The sequence below is a fragment of the Pterocles gutturalis genome, unplaced genomic scaffold, assembly GCF_000699245.1.
Source record: "Pterocles gutturalis isolate BGI_N339 unplaced genomic scaffold, ASM69924v1 scaffold11973, whole genome shotgun sequence".
Lineage (NCBI taxonomy): Eukaryota > Metazoa > Chordata > Aves > Pterocliformes > Pteroclidae > Pterocles > Pterocles gutturalis.
Genome location: NW_010123130.1, coordinates 24,193 through 40,258, shown reverse-complemented (window position 1 = coordinate 40,258; position 16,066 = coordinate 24,193). Strand labels below are relative to the sequence as shown.

The 16,066-nt window shown below is 40.0% G+C and overlaps 1 protein-coding gene across 1 annotated transcript in view; it reads left to right on the top strand.

Annotated features, from left to right (window-relative positions):
• The window catches only part of PPARGC1A (peroxisome proliferator-activated receptor gamma, coactivator 1 alpha), a 65,963-nt gene extending 52,969 nt beyond the window's left edge, over positions 1–12,994 (top strand). Inside the window, exons 11-13 of the mRNA XM_010077793.1 lie at positions 9,289–9,410; positions 9,765–9,916; positions 12,779–12,994. Of these exons, the coding sequence (XP_010076095.1) occupies positions 9,289–9,410; positions 9,765–9,916; positions 12,779–12,882 (378 nt within the window). The 3' untranslated portion in view covers positions 12,883–12,994. The remainder of the gene's footprint in view (positions 1–9,288; positions 9,411–9,764; positions 9,917–12,778) is intronic.
• The last annotated feature ends 3,072 nt before the right edge of the window (positions 12,995–16,066 follow it).

Sequence of the window (16,066 nt, the reverse complement as noted above, 5' to 3'; positions counted from 1 at the left end):
CGAGCACGAGTTTAATTTTTTTTTCCCCCGTCTATGGCTCGGTTAATTTTTAATTTATTTTTACCAAAAATAAATAGTCCGAAGACATGATGCAATTTAAAAATGTCACCTAACACTGGCCCTTTCATAATGATTATGTATTATTTAATTATTTTATCAATGTTCTGTGTGAGATAACTGCAATACCTGAGGCTAAGGAAATACCCATGTGGGGATGAGCAACTCTCTTGGCTGTTGTAGCAGTAGGACAGAAGAATGGCTATTAAACACACAGGTGGCTTTTGCTGCTTTATAGTTCCCTGTTGGCAACTGTGTGATGGTTTTGATAAATTAAACTGGGAACTGCTGCAAATCTGGACTCTTCTTGTTGTGGTTAAGCCCTTTTGGTGTCTTGCCCTTAACATTGTATGGTTGGTTTTCTGTGTCCTGCTCTTTCCGTTCAGTTTTACCTTCACTGTTGTTCTGGCTGTGCTCTGGCTCTTCCATGAGCTGGTGCAGACTGGGACACTTCATCTTCATTTCCAAATTTTCCCTTAGTACTCTGTCAAAGGCTTACCAAAATGAATAGGTCTTTTTGAGTGTGTTTAGTGGACTTTGTAGTAAAAGGTGATTTGTCACACGTGTCAGTGTTTCTTCTAATACTTACACCTACAGAACTGGGGGTGCATAGAGATTGTCAGAGACTGGTCTAGTCTATGGCAATGAGAAGTTCTGGGAGGGAACAGACACCTTTATTTTCTGATTTTTGTCTCTGTTGTTTTTAGTGAGCTTCATCAAATTGTTTCACTTTTCTCTGCCTCAGGTGCGCTATCTACAAAGTGTGGATGATAATGTGTACTTTGTAAAGCATGAGATTTAGAGCTATAACATGCTTTGCTGATCTGCAACTCAGCAAAGGCAATGGAATGAATTTGCTTGGCTTCAGACAGGGCTATATTTAAGTCAGTTGTTGCAGTTAGTTTTAAAATATCTGGCTTCCATCTGCTTAGAGATGAACACTACCTTCCAGCAACTGTAACTTACACTGGCTGTTCTCTCTTAGATCTAACACAAATTACAGATTCAAGTAGACCTCTGTCATGGGTGTATCTTGCTACTTCTCAATTACAGTACCTTACTGTTATAAATGAACCTGAATCCTCCTGGGGAGGTAGAAAAATTGATTTAGTTTAAACCAAACAAATATTTGGCAACTTGCTAATCAAGAGGAAAGGGAAAAGGAAAGAAAATAAACCTTAAAAACTCCAGATATGCTGCATCATACCTTCCTATTTTAAGAAGTGTAGACATTTCAAAACCAAAGTTGAATTTATTTTCTTTCTAGAGTGAGCATTTTCATAACAATTAATTAGTGAAATTATTTATTAATAAGCATAAATAAACTAAAAAATAAAAATAAATAGAACATTGCAAAAACTTAAAATCCAGTCACCTGTGTAAGAGCTGCAGGAGATGGAGATTAAATCCTATTAACTCTTTTCTCCAAAGTCAATCAGCACTTTTGCTTTAAAAATCTGTATTGAGTCATGTCAGTTTATTCCCTGTGCAAATAAGTAGGGGTTAGGGGACAGCAGAGAAAGGGAAGCCCTGATCCCATGAAGTCAGTGATGAAATTTGTTTTATTTCTAGCATTGTCTCTTTCTTTTCTTGCTCCTTTTGGCTTATGGGTCTCTTCTGTGTCACACTCTTCTTTCTTGAGGGACTCAGCTCCTTTATTGTTCACCAACAAGTATCTCCTCTCTCTTTCCTTGAACTGTTCCTGTAGTCCCATAAATTTAGATTTCTTTGCTTTCTACATTGGGGAATTTTTTATTTTCTTTCTAGCCCATTCTTGTGCTGCAAGAATTGATTCATGGCCACATACCTCCAGATACTGTTAAAAGAGCAGCCTAAAATTGGGCAGTACTAACAGTGCGGGTGTCACACAGGGCAAGTGGCTTTTCTTCATGAGAAGCACCGTGCTGAGGTCTCAGGAGTTACTTGTGGAAAGGATGCACAGTGGAAGGGAACAGAAATTATGAGTGAGCTAAAATCCATCAAGTGTTATTGGCTCAATATCTAGAATTAGCCTCCATGTGACAAGAAGAGTGGGAAACCTAGGAAAAAGAAATGAGAAAAAATTTCACATATTTTGATCTGTCAAAACCATATGTGCAGCAATGCCCTCTGATTGTGCAGGCAGCTTGTATTTTGGCAGACGTGAAGGCATATTGGCAGAATGCTGGGGACACTTGTTTTAGAAGCCTGTGCTCATGCTATGTGGCAGAGGCGTGTTTAAAAGGCTGCCTCTTCAGTCTTGCACACATCACCTTCGCTGCAGTAGCTTCAGATCAGCTAGAAGCCTGGGCTAGCATTTCCCTGCATGGATTCCTGAATTCATATCTAGACTTACAGCTATATACAGGTGCTTGACCTCAAAAGTAACTGTCATATTCTTCTCCTTTTCTTCTTTTCCTCTCTCCAGTTACTGGAAATTCAGGGCTTTTTTTGTGGATTGGGGTCTTAATTTTGAGCAGTCATGCTTGAAAAAGATGGGCTGAGCCCACAAGGTATTTTCCAGTTATAGAGTAAGAACAATATTTTTGTCATTCATTCATTCATTTATTTATACTTTTGATTGTGATGCCTTTGCTAGCTGAGCAAATGGTGGCATAGTTTAGTTTGATCTTGATTTGATTTAGTTTCACTGCATCCCCGTTTTGTTTTAGAATGGATCCTCATTGAACATAAGGATGGTCTGCTACTGAGACTTACTTAACTTTATAATGCTAACCAGATCATAGTGGCAACATATTTATGATGAAACTTCAGGAGCAAATGCAGGACAGGACTGGGATCCAACCCCCAACCAAGACAGATCACAATGATTTGCCAGGAAGAATGTGGACCCCTTTTTTCTTCTCATACACCCCAGGAAATTTCTGAATTATGTGGACTTTTACTGCAGCAGCTCATTAGACCATGTGGCAAATACTTTCTGAGGCATGGTGTCAGAAATACAGTTAGCACATTTCAATTTTGGATGCACCAGTTTGGGGTTCCCTATTGACATGGTTCACCAGAGCTGGGAAGTTAAACTGTCTGATGAGCAGCAGGTGTTCTGGGTCTCTGCTACTCTGCCTCTCTGGCCACAATACTGACTTACGGTCGCGTCCTCCCTGCAGCTCATTTACTGTGTGCACTGGCTGTTGCCAGGAGGTATAACAAAATCATCTTTTATACCTGAGTAGAAAATTACTATTAACATTACTAATTTTCATTTCTAAGTGCTGACAGCCTCCATGAGACAAGTATCAAGAGTCCCTGTCCCAGAGAGCTTACAGACGTAAGAAGATAAATGCGCTGTGAGGCCACTGAAGCGGAAAGAAACACATGGTTTCCAAAAACCTAAATTGCCCTACAACAGGAAGGCAGGAGAAAGGTGGTTTTATAAATGAGTGCTTGGCTTCTCTGAAGTCTAAAACCAGAGTTAGCCTATAATGGAGTGCACTCCCACTAATGAAGGATCCAATGTACATTGTATATTGAGTTTGGATTTTTTTTCCATTGCTCATCTTGATGGCCCTGATCCAGGCCCTCTACCTTTTCTGATGAGTTGCTGAAAATGTATGAAATGGATTACCTAAATCTCGAGTTTTCCTGGTCCCTCATTATTTTTCTAGCAGTCACCATGGAATGTGGCTGCACTGTTCCAGTCCTCAGTTAGCCACACAGCAGCATGTGGAAATTTTGTGCAAAATTCTTTCTTTTCCAGTTTTTGTGAGTCTTCCTTTTGCCATTCATGCTTGTCTGCAGGTCATACTTAGTCCCCAGTTCTTCTTTAATACAAAATCTAAAGCATTTTTTTCTTATTATGCCAGAATCTTAAGCTTTGCTGGCTTTTTGCCATCCACAGCATTTCTATGTTTTAAACTCTGTCTGACTGTTCCTATTGCACTTTCAAAATGGTGTTTGGCCTCCAGCTCTAGGGATGAAAGTCTTCGTGGCTTTCTACTGGAAGAGGAGAGAAATCACTTGGCATGGAAGGCAGCACAGGCATGGGGCTTGCGCCCAGCCAGATGCCAGTGCTGGAGGAAGCAGCAGAGCCTTTGAGAAGCCCATGGGAGACCCCAGCTTTAAAATGCGCCCAGGTTTCTTCTCTCAGCTTCACATAGAGCATTATCTGGCTCTTGGAGAGCTAGGTATGCACCACAGATGTGCAGATGAAAACAACAGCAGCACTGTGCAGTGTGACCTCTGGAGTGGCTGCCTGCAGTTCCCTCAGACCCTACTTAGCAGCACCACAAGCAGGCAAAGCAGACGAATGTTGGGTAAAGAGCCTAGTGCAAAAATACATGTGAAAGCTAATACATCTAATAGTCTGCGCTTTAGTTCCATGTGAAATAAATGATTAAAAATGAGGAATGGAAAACAGAATAAAGTTTTGGAGAAAGCTTTGGAAGACAAAAAGATCCTTAGCATCAGCAAACATTTTGCAGGATGAGTTGTCCCTTTAGACTCTTAGATGTGTAAGGTACATGCTGGTCCTGTTTTCTCAGTTTTGGCATGCTAATGCTTTAGTATTTTCATTTGAGACTTGAAATACTGCTTTTCAGTCTGAGATTTTCTGCTGCATCTACCTATTCAAATGTTTTTACTACAAGGAAGAAAGAGCAAGATTAAGAAGCAGGTGCTTTAGATAAACTGAAAGAAGAGAGACGTGTTGGGCCTGAGGGAGTTGGCTGGACTCTTTCTTTCTTCCTTTATTTACCTGGCAAAGCAATGAATTATGCTTAAAGGTTATGATGCAAAATAAATCATCTCCACTTTTGGGAGGGAAATATGAACAGTATCTTCTGGAGTTCCTGCAGGTTCCCTCTGCTCACATTAAACTGAAAACAAAAGTTTTTCTCTGCAGTTCTCTAGGTTCCCAAGTCATGTATAATCTCCAAGGCCTTTGACACAGTCACCCATAACATCCTTCTCTCTAAACTGGAGAGACACGGATTTGATGGGTGGACTGTTCAGTGGATAAGAAATTGGTTAGATAGTTGCTTCCAGAGGGTGGTGGTCAACGGCTCAATGTCCGGATGGAGATCAGTAACAGGCGGTGTCCCTCAGGGGTCTGTTCTGGGGCCAGTGCTGTTTAATATCTTCAGCAATGACATAGACGATGGGATTGAGTGCACCCTCAGTAAGTTTGTGGATGACACCAAGATGAATGGTGAGGTTGACACCCCTGAGGGATGGGATGCCATCCAGAGGGACCTTGACAAGCTGGAGAAGTGGACTTGTGAAAACCTCATGACATTCAACAGGGCCAAATGCAAGGTACTACACATGGGTTGGGGCAACCCCCAGTAACAGGCTGGGGGATGAAGAGATTGAGAGCAGCCCTGCAGAGAAGGACCTGAGTGTCCTGGTGGATGGGAAGCTCAACATGAGCCAGCAATGTGCACTTGCAGCCCAGAAAGCCAGCCATATCCTGGGCTGCATCAAAAGAAGTGTGGTCAGCAGGTCGAAGGAAGTGATTCTGCCCCTCTGCTCTGCTCTGGTGAGACCACACCTGGAGTGCTGCATCCATCTGTGGAGCCCTCAGCAAAGGACCTGTTGGAGCAGGCCAGAGGGGGGCCACAAAAATGATCAAAGGCCTGGAACACCTCCTCTATGAGGAGATGCTGAGAGAGTTGGGCTTGTTCAGCCTGGAGCAGAGAAGACTCTGAGGAGACCTGATTGCGACCATTGAGTACCTAAAGGGGGCTTATAAGAAAGATGGGGATAAACTTTTTAACAGGGCCTGTAGCAAAAGGACAAGGGGTAATGGTTTTAAACCAAAAGAGGAGACATTTAGACTAGATACAAGGAAGAAATATTTTACGCTTAAGGTGGTGAAACACTGGAGCAGGTTGCCCAGGGAGGTGGTAGATAACCCATCCCTGGAAACATTCAGTGTCAGGTTGAATGGGGCTCTGGGCAACCTGATCTAGTGGAAGATGTCCCTGCTTACTGCAGGGGGGTTGGACTAGATGACCTCCATGGTCCCTTCCAACTCAAACTATTCTATGATACTATGATTCCTCTAACAAGTGCAGTAAAAAGCACACTGAATATGCACATACGGACTTAGGCATGTAGCTTATTATGAAATAAAGGTCTTCAACATTTAGAGGTATGCTGTAATCTTGTTAGGCTTGTATAGCTCATGATTAATGGGAATAAAAGGCAGGTGTCTAAGTGAATACAAATACATTTATTCATAGCTGCTTTAAATAAACCAAGTTTGGCCAAGACAAAGACAATGCTGTATGAATCCAGTGTTTTCCAGTATCTTATACTATCATGACACTCTGCTTAAAAAAAATACTTGAAAGAACATCTCCTCATGTGCACACTGGAGGACATATGGTGCATTTCAGCTTTAAATTTGAATTTCCTTAATTTTGCAGGTTTAGCTTATTCCCTTAATGATAGTTTAACAGGGGTTTTTTTAATTGTTCAGTTTGGGTTTATTACAGTTGTCTTAAAGGGGTATTACAGATATAAAGGTTATTAGAGGGATAAAAGAAGAAGAAGTTATGCAGGCATGCACACATTTTGAGCGTGCAATAGTTATTTCCATCACACTGTAATATAACAATCTCCATGTCAGTGAGTGAAACATTATGTTTTTTCAGTCGAGATGTATTATCTCAGCTAAAGTATATTAGACAGTCTGCTATGTTATGTTCTGCTCCATCTGGTCAGTCATTTAGGTTCAATAGCAAGTATCAATGGAATTGTTTCTTATCAAGTGTTTCAGTGTGGTTACATCCTTGATTTGGTAAAACAGTCTGAAAAAGTAATTACTGTGCGTATGCAGATTTTCCTGGTATTGAAGTTTATAGCATCCAACCATACTGAAAGTAAGCAGAATTAGAATGCAGAAAATGGAAGAAATGCAGATTTCTGTGGTTTGCACTCTACAGTCCCTAGTTCACGGAAGCCTTACTCAAACTCCTCTGTCAGGAGGGTCAAGGCTCTGGACAGGGACACGCCAGAGACAGAGATAAAAAGCAGCAGCTGTCTGTAAAGTACCCCCTTCCCTAAATTTGTGGCCACCCATGAACACACTTATCCTTCTACCCATGCCAGCTTCTCCAGGCTGTGCTGCTATGGCAGAGAAACAAGGGCAGCTTTTGGACCACGCACTTCAGAGGGCATAACATTTAAAAATCAAAATGTCCGTCCCAGTAGGGTTATAGAGGACTACCAATGCAGTCACCTTGGTTCCTTATATAATCAAAAGAGGCGATAGTTTCAAGCATCTAAATGAGGTACTTGCCTGATCCCAGTGATTAAGGAGCCCATATACATACTTTGGCTGAGCAAGCAGAGACTCTGCTGGGCAGACCAGGGTGCTATAAAGGTGCCATACCTTAGTGGGTGGGGCTTTGGTGTAGGAGGTTTTGATTCTTGGATCTCTGTTTTCTGGAGCTTTGAACTCACCTTCATTTCTCAGGAGCTTAGCTTAGCTTGATCTGAGCCCCTGACATTTGTGAGGCCAGGAAGAGAGTCAGCAAAAACAGTTGACTGAGTGTGATAGTGAGAAGGAGTTTCTGTTGGGAGGCAGATATATTAGTTTCAGCTTCCCGCTGCAGGAATTTTTTCTTTATTTTGCATAAAACAGTTTCTGGGAGCAGAGTGCTCTCCTGGGAACTGGGAGCCAAGATTTTAGGCCCCCATAACTAACAAGAGTTATGTCCCCTTTGTCTCAGAAGAGTGCTCAAACAAGTGAAGAAGAGGCATCAGGATCATTTCTGTTTGTACATGTGTTTTGATCTGATCTGAATCCTGTTGTCTGTGGTCCAGGCATGACTAGTGCCCTATGCCTCTGTGGAGACTCATGGAAGAGATCCATTTCCTGCTATATCTGAATTGTAACACTATCAGCTACCTGTCTCTTCAGGATGTTTCTGAGCAGGATGTCTATATTTAGGTCCCTAGAGCTTTTTGCATTGCGCATTGAGGTGCCATTAGCCTTTAGGCACCTCCAGGTTACGATAGTCATGAATTTGCAGCAGTCAGTATAGCTCCTTCAGCATTTGGCACCTAAATTCTGTGCAAGTCTCGGGTGCGAAAGCTGGTGGTTTAAATTGACATTGCTCCACTGACTGACAGATTTATGCCTGCTGAGAAGGTGGTGGTGGTGGTGGTGGCAGTGGTGGTTGTAGTGGTTCAATTTATGAGTCAAATGTGCAGGTGTGTAAGGGATGAGCAGTAGGGCCGGTAGTGCCAAGGTTCTTCAGGCCAGAGGCAATCTGAGACGGAGCCTGAGCACCCGACCGTTGCATAGCGGCTGCTTCTTTGCCCTGATTACCTTAAGGTCAGTGTTTTGAAGATCTTTTTTTTTTTGTCTTTTGCTTTGCTTGCAGCTCACTAAATGGCTCTACACTCAGTAAAGTGTTCATCCAAAAATTCCTAAAGTGACTCTGACAGGGTTTCCTAGTCCTTCTGTCATTCTGCTGGGCATTTCCACTCAGGAAGGAAGGATATGACCATGACTTGATTATTTTAAAAGTATCTGTCTTTGATGCTTTGCTCCAAGTGTCAAAGGAACATTCAAGTGGCATCTTAGCCTATAACAATCAGGGAATTCAGTAAGGTTGTTTTTCTGAAGAAACCAAAAGGTAATGATGACCACAGGATATATGTTATTGTCCTGCCTTCCCCCCAGAAATATTTATTTTAATAAAAGTTATCTTCTGGACCCCTAACAGTTTCACTCTGTTTTAAAGTGTGGATTATGGTGGGACAGCTGATTGCAGGATGAATCAACTATTGAGTTAATGTTTGTAGTACATTTAGTAATGTCTATGGTACATTTATGCAATTATGGTGTTACTTTATATTACTCCACAACTAAGATGGGTTTTGCCCAGTATTGTATAGATGGCAAGAGAAAGGGAGCTCTTGGTTTGGAGGAGTTTACAGTCTTGGAGGTGAAGTAGTAGGAAGGGTGGAAGGGAAGAAGGTGCAGTAGGATACAAAGGGAGCTGTCAGTATGAAGCAGAACAGTGAGAGCAAGCAGTGAAGCCTTCCAGGAGCATACCACCTGTTAAATGTAATGTAATTTAAATACCTTAGGTGCTTTCCAGGAGACAGCTATTTCACTCACTAGCAAGATGCAGAAGGTCTTCCACAGGAGGCTATGGCTATAATTATGCATCCTCTGCACATCCATGTGCGTATATTTGCATGTATTTATATACAGGTTCATCCTTATTACACATCCATTAAAAATATGCCTTCCCTGTTGCTCCTTCTTAACAGGAAGAACATCGTGTGATTTATCTGGGTAAAATCAGACCTGACACAACTCGAACAGAACTAAGGGACCGCTTTGAAGTTTTTGGTGAAATTGAGGAGTGCACTGTAAATTTGCGAGATGATGGGTAAGAACTTTTGAGATTACTTCTTGTTTGGGAGCTGCCATATGTAAAAAATTGTAGCAGTAAGATTACTGGTATGGGAGTTACCAATGTAAGTGCTGTGACAGATGACATGCTGAGTTCAAAACCTTATTTATTTTCTTTCATCCTTATTTATTAATCTTGCTAGTTGAGATTTGCTGTCGCAGAAATAAGTATTTAGCTGCATGACAGGACAATCATGCTGATAAATGGATGCAGTACTTCTGGCATTTCCGCTGCTGGATCTCCCGCAAGTCCTTGCTTTCAGGAAGGGGTTACACTAATGTGCATTAACTCTTTTCAGCTTTTGTTCACAACTGTATTTTTCAATTGCAGAGACAGCTATGGTTTCATCACCTACCGCTATACTTGTGACGCCTTTGCTGCTCTTGAAAATGGATATACTTTACGCAGGTCAAATGAACCTGACTTTGAGCTGTACTTTTGTGGACGCAAGCAATTTTGCAAGTCTAACTATGCAGACCTAGGTAGGTATTTTGCTCTGTGTGAATTAAAGCACCTAACTTGAACCTTGTAACTCAGGAGAATTTAGGGTTTGCTTCTTTTTTTGTTTGCTGCTTATATTATTTAAATGATTGGAGGAAGTTAAAGGAAGTGGTTTTCACTTGCTGCAAGAAGTATAGCAGTCTACTACTCTGAGCTCTAATCTGAATTGGCTTCTTTCAGATATTTCAGACTGTGAAAATTCTTCTAAAGCATATTTCCATCATTATCAAAAATAAGTGCCCAATACTCAGTAATACATTTCCATATTGAAATGATAGCACCACAAAAACCTCCTGCATGCTTTACTGTTCATTGCTGTGCTGTGACTGCTTGGTTGTGATACCTGATTTATTTATGTGAGCGATAAACAGAGAACAAAGTAGATGCCTCACAGAAAAAAACCCCCTTATGATTCTTACTTTGCCATGAGTTTGTGTTGTAGATGTGTAGAACTTGCCAGAGCCACACCTTAAACACAATTCATAGTTTGTCAGGTTTGAAAGCTAGAAGGGCTTGTGATCAAATCTGACTCTCAATATAGCAAAGGCCATGGATCTCAACTGGTGGTTCCCACATCATGCATAAGCATCTATGTGTGAAGGTGTCTCCTTGCAGGGACTTCCAGTCATGATGTAAGAGGCTTCAGCGTGTGGAGAGCTTAGCAAATCTCTTGGTGTTTGCTGTCACACTGATGTGAGGCACTATGCATAGCAGTCTCCAGACACCATTATGCTGTGATAACTCCAGTCCCAAGTGTGTATACTGTCTGCAATAACACATCTGGGTCTGTCCTAGTACTGTCTGGGCAAAAATGTACTGTTCTGTCCTGTGCTCTGGGTCAAGGTGTGATGTTTCCCCTTGCAAGGATGTTTGGAGATGTGCAAACTCTTACAGTAGGAATGCTGGTGTTAACTATATGCATAAAGAGACCATGCAGGCTACCAAAACATCCTCTGTAATATTATAATATATTATAAACTCACTTCTTATTTAATTACCTTATAAAATGTAAAGTATTCATTAAATGTTAAACGTTCCTGATACCTGTATAAATAGACTAAAGATATGGGAGATACTCTTTTCTGAATAAAATAGCAGCAGACATTTTGCTGTTGAATCTATATTAATCAGATATTGTGGTTTTTTGTGAATAAATGACCAGAGTCATTAAAATCTCTCATAACCCTATAACTCAGTGCTAATGAAATCTTGTATGTGCTGCCCTTGGCTTTGTACAATGCAGGAAGTGAATACAGATATATTTTTTCTAACCAATTGATGTCTTTTCAGAATAAATGATAAAGATGATGCACATTGTTCACAATGAATATGCTATAATTCACTTCAGTGGCTAAACAGATAATGTAAAGCTAAGAAAAGGCAAATGACTGCTGAAGAGATATAGGGTTGGTGTTGAAAATATAAAAGGTAGCAAGGCATTTGTTGAAATGTAGGCTGATAAAAACAGTAAAAACAGATTGAAGTCTTGACTTGATTTGACTTATCTTTAGCAGTGGAAGCCAGGGTCGTCTCTGTATCTCAGAAAATCTTGGGTTTAAAATAAGTTGTCTGAAGGGAACCCTCTTGAACATTATTCATCACTGGGAGTATTCCCTGGCAGGTCTCTCCATACTGAGTGGGATTCCCAGAGTATCTGTAAGCAGAGTATTTTCACTTTGTCCTGCTGACAGCTTGAGCTTCTCTACTTCAGACTGCATTCCCTGTATTTTGCAGAGTATCTGATAGAAATACATGAGGAGATGGCAGGATGAACTTTAAAATTCATGAGCTAGTACAAGGACAGAGAGAATTAATCAGCCTTGGGTTGAGTACAGAAGAAAGAAAACACTTGAAAATAGTAGTCAAAAGTTTAACACCTCTCCTCTGTGAGAAGATACTGTCTTAACAGAACTTGTAATGAACATTTAATGCACAGTGTGTCTTATAGTGGTAGATGGGGAATTCTCATTAATTCAACACAAGAAATGGCAAGAAAAGGGCACTCACATAAAGGATTTGTGACACAGGAACCAGGAAGAGTCAGTGTGAGGCAGAGATGCCTCCAAAAGGAAATTCAGTGCTTGCAGCCACTTCAGTGATTGCTGTACTGGAGCTGTATGGCCACAAACATACAATCCCTCCTCTGCGCTAGGAACAGACTGACGTCTGTGTCTGACCAACTAGCAAAGCTGGAGCAGGTATCGCAGGTCACAGGAGCTGGACCATTATTGCTGCTATGACTTATCACGTACGCTGTAAAGCTGAGGAGCCCACCTGAGATTGCTTGTATGGTGGTGCAGAGCCCTGCCATGAATTGCTCACACTCTAAACAAGAAAAACCCCAAAAAATCAGAGTGGAAGCAAAAACAGAGATTCAGGGAGGTCTAGTGACTTGTACAAGACCTGGAGGCAGAGCAAGTGGAAGCAGTGGTATCCTCTGCAAAACAGCAATTGCAAAACGATGGTGGATTTTTGGGTAAAGCATCTATCAAGATTATCCAGACTGCTTTGAGACCTATACACAGCAGTGTGTCAGTGCTCAAGTCTTGGAGAAACTGTTTTGAGTTTACCTGCTCTGTGTGTATATGCAATTTATGGTATGAACCCCCAAATGTTGTGTACTGCTTTTGTTAAGTCCTACTTCTTACCAGAAAGCTCTGTCCACACGTGAAGTTTCTTTGATGACCGTTTCTGGGCTTTTATCATCCTATTCCTATGAAGCTGTGGTCACAAGTGGGTTGTTTCTTCAGTGCTTCGTTTGTACTGTTGCACAAAGAAAACAGTGTAAGTACTCACCAGCTGTTCTTGCCTCTGACCTGAACTTGCGTCTCTTTGGGTTTCAGATTCAAACTCAGATGATTTTGATCCTGCTTCCACTAAAAGCAAGTATGACTCCATGGATTTTGATAGTTTACTTAAAGAGGCACAGCGGAGCCTGCGTAGGTAACATGCATCACACCTGAGGAAAATGGAGGGATGGCGAATACCTCACGGACATCACGTCCTTCAATAATGGACAATTTAAAAGTCATACTTAGGAACTTCTACTTTACACTCTCTGTTCAAACCATGGTTTACATGAACACAGCTGCTCAACGAGTGGAGAGGCAGGATGGCTGTCCAGTAAGCACACGCATGTCCATGGGTGTCAGCTTTGCTTTCGCGAGTGATTGGTGGCAGGGGAGCCAGGCGTTCCTCGCGAGTTCGATGCAAACCATGAGACATGGCAGCAGTTCCACAGAGATACACGTACAACAATGAACTGCAAAATCTGTACATATTGCATTTTAACAAAAAAAGAACAAAAACAGACAAAAAAAAAAAAGTGAGAACTATGGCTGCTGCTGTCTGGGAATCAGACTCTGCATTATTTATTTTTTTTTAAATTAAGTTTCTTCTCACAACACAGTGATAATATGACAATCCAGAAGAAACCCCAGGTCCCAGAAGCCTACAATCTGTTTTAGCTTTGGTTTAAGATTATTTTTTTCTTTGGGGTTTTTTTTTTGGGGGGGGGGTTGATTTGGTTTTTTTTCAGTCCTTGCAGAAGAGAAAATGAAAGGCTCAAGCTTCCCTAACATTTTGAAGTTTCATCTTTTAATTCTGACACCCATGTAAATGTCTACAATGTTGATCTTCCACAGCAAAATTTTCAAAGCCTTGTTAATGGTCAAATGTGCAGCTTGTTCAACGATTTATTCTAATGAGCGGACATGGTGTTACATTATTAATGAGAGTTGGATATAACTATCTGGGTGTGTGCACAGATAGTTTATTTGCTGTATTCTCTAAAGTAGTTGAGTATTTACAAATGTTAAATGGAGTATTTTTATTTCTGTACATACTATATGACGATGTTCTTTTTTGTTACAGCTATGCACTGTAAATGCAGCCTTCTTTTCAAAAACTGATGAATTTTTCTTAATCAAAAATACTCAAATGTAATTATATGAGGTGAAACAATTATTGTACACTAACATATGTAGAAAGCTGAACTTAACGCTTATATATATTTGATTGTAAAAAGAGAGAAAAGCGTGTGGGTGAGGGTGTGCGTGTATATATGTGTATGTGTGTGTGTGAGTGCAAAAATGCTTTACACACATTCATCCCTTCTTCGGTGAGCTTATATGAGAATTTTGTCAAGACTTATCCTAGCCCAAAAGGTATTAACCACTTCTGCAGTATTTTTCCACATTTTTCTCATTGCTTGATTTTCTTTTGCAGTTTTGTACGCTGAATTTGTTAGGGGAATGAAATTTTCTCATCTAAATTTTTCTAGGAGATATCATAATTTTATGTAAAGTCTCTCAAATGGGTAATCATTAAGAAATGTTTTTATTTTATGTATCAACAGTAGTTTTGGAACTAGATGTCAAAAACCTTTTTAAAATGCTATTTTGTTTTAATTTTTGTGATTTTAATTTGATAAAAATATGCTGAAGTACTAAGTACAGTATGATTTTTACAGTAATTCTGTGTCTAAACACTGTTCTTGAAGCCAGTAATCTTTTCATTGGCAGAGTTTAATGATGGTATTTATCTATATTTTTTACAGTTATGCATCCTGTATAAATACTGATCCTTCATTCCTTTGTTTACTAAAGAGACATATTTATCAGTTACAATTATCCTATTTATTATAAATTATGAGATGACTAAAATAATGAAAAGGCCAGTGGAAATTTTATACCTAGGATGCATGATGGTTGTCAGTTTGGGGTAAGTGCTTCATTTGGGAACTCAGCTTTTGCAGAAGCAGTGGGTTGGGTTTTTTTCTTTTTTTACTATGCACTAGCATGGCCTCAGATGTGCCCATGACATTGTTGCTGATGACATTGCTTCTGCTAAATTAAATAGAAACTTCAGGAAAGAAAAAAACCACAAGAGCATACTACTGCTATTCTGAGCATCAGAATTTCATCTGAACTCGGAGTCTCTAGACTGAATCAGCAAAGTTTGGAATTTGCTTGCGAATGTATAGATTTGGTATTATATTACTGTTTGGCATTCATGACTCCTCTTAAAGGTATGGCACACCTAACTATTTAATCTCCTTTCCCACTCCCAATCTTAGAAAACCGATTCCACCTCCATGCCAGTGCAGTTGATTTTGATGGCTGCATTCATTTTATCACCAGCATATTGTGTTCTGAGAGATTCCACTGTCTGTCCTGTCGGATGCTTGCTTGATTTTTTGGCTTTTTATTTCTCAGTAGATAGATAGCAATAAAAAAAAAAAAAAAAAAGAAAAGAAAAGAACTTTTTCAGAGGTTCTGTGTTACGACTGTAACATTCTTTAATCTGCATAATTCTTGTTGTTGCTCTGTAGGTTAAAAATGCAGGTATTTTAACTTTGTGTGAATGCCAAACTAAAAGTTTACAATTTTCCTTTCTCGATTTTGAGTATCTTCTGTTGTAAAGAAAAATATTAAAAGCAATAAATTATTTTTAAGAAATCAATATTTAGTATATCATATTCTGTGTTCAAGGACCAGATACATTACCTATTTTGCCTTTAAATTTCTGTGATTAACTTTTAAATACATTCTGTTTTGCCCTAGATTGCTGACATGAATAAATTGATGTGGGGTTTGGAGGGGGGGATTATTTATTTTTCACCAAGCAGGCGTAATGACATGAGTCAATTTTTTTTTTCACTGGCCTGGCAAATGTTCTGATCTTGAAGATGGCTTTCCTCTGTGGATTTACCAATTACATATGAAATTAATGTAGAGCTAGGATTGCTGAATAAAGCTATTTGTATCCTTTGTAGACACTGTAGTAGGTAACCTATCAAAATATAAACTCATTGTTTCCTTTTCTTTGTTTTTGTCCCCCAAGAACATTTCAAATTAGCACACGTACCACATTGTCACCGGAGGCAAATTGCAACATAGCTCTGTGTGTCTTTTAGATGAAGACTGTACTGTTGCTTTCATGCTGTGGTAAGTACCACATCTGCAATACAGGTAACAGAACCGATACTTAGAAACTATGGTCTTTCCTAGAGTTGTAACAAAGTAATTCCTACATAACATAAAATTATCCAAATCCAAACAGAGGGAGCCTAAAATCGAAGAAAAATACCTGTGCTAAACTACTCTGGAAAGCAGTTGGGCTACCATCAC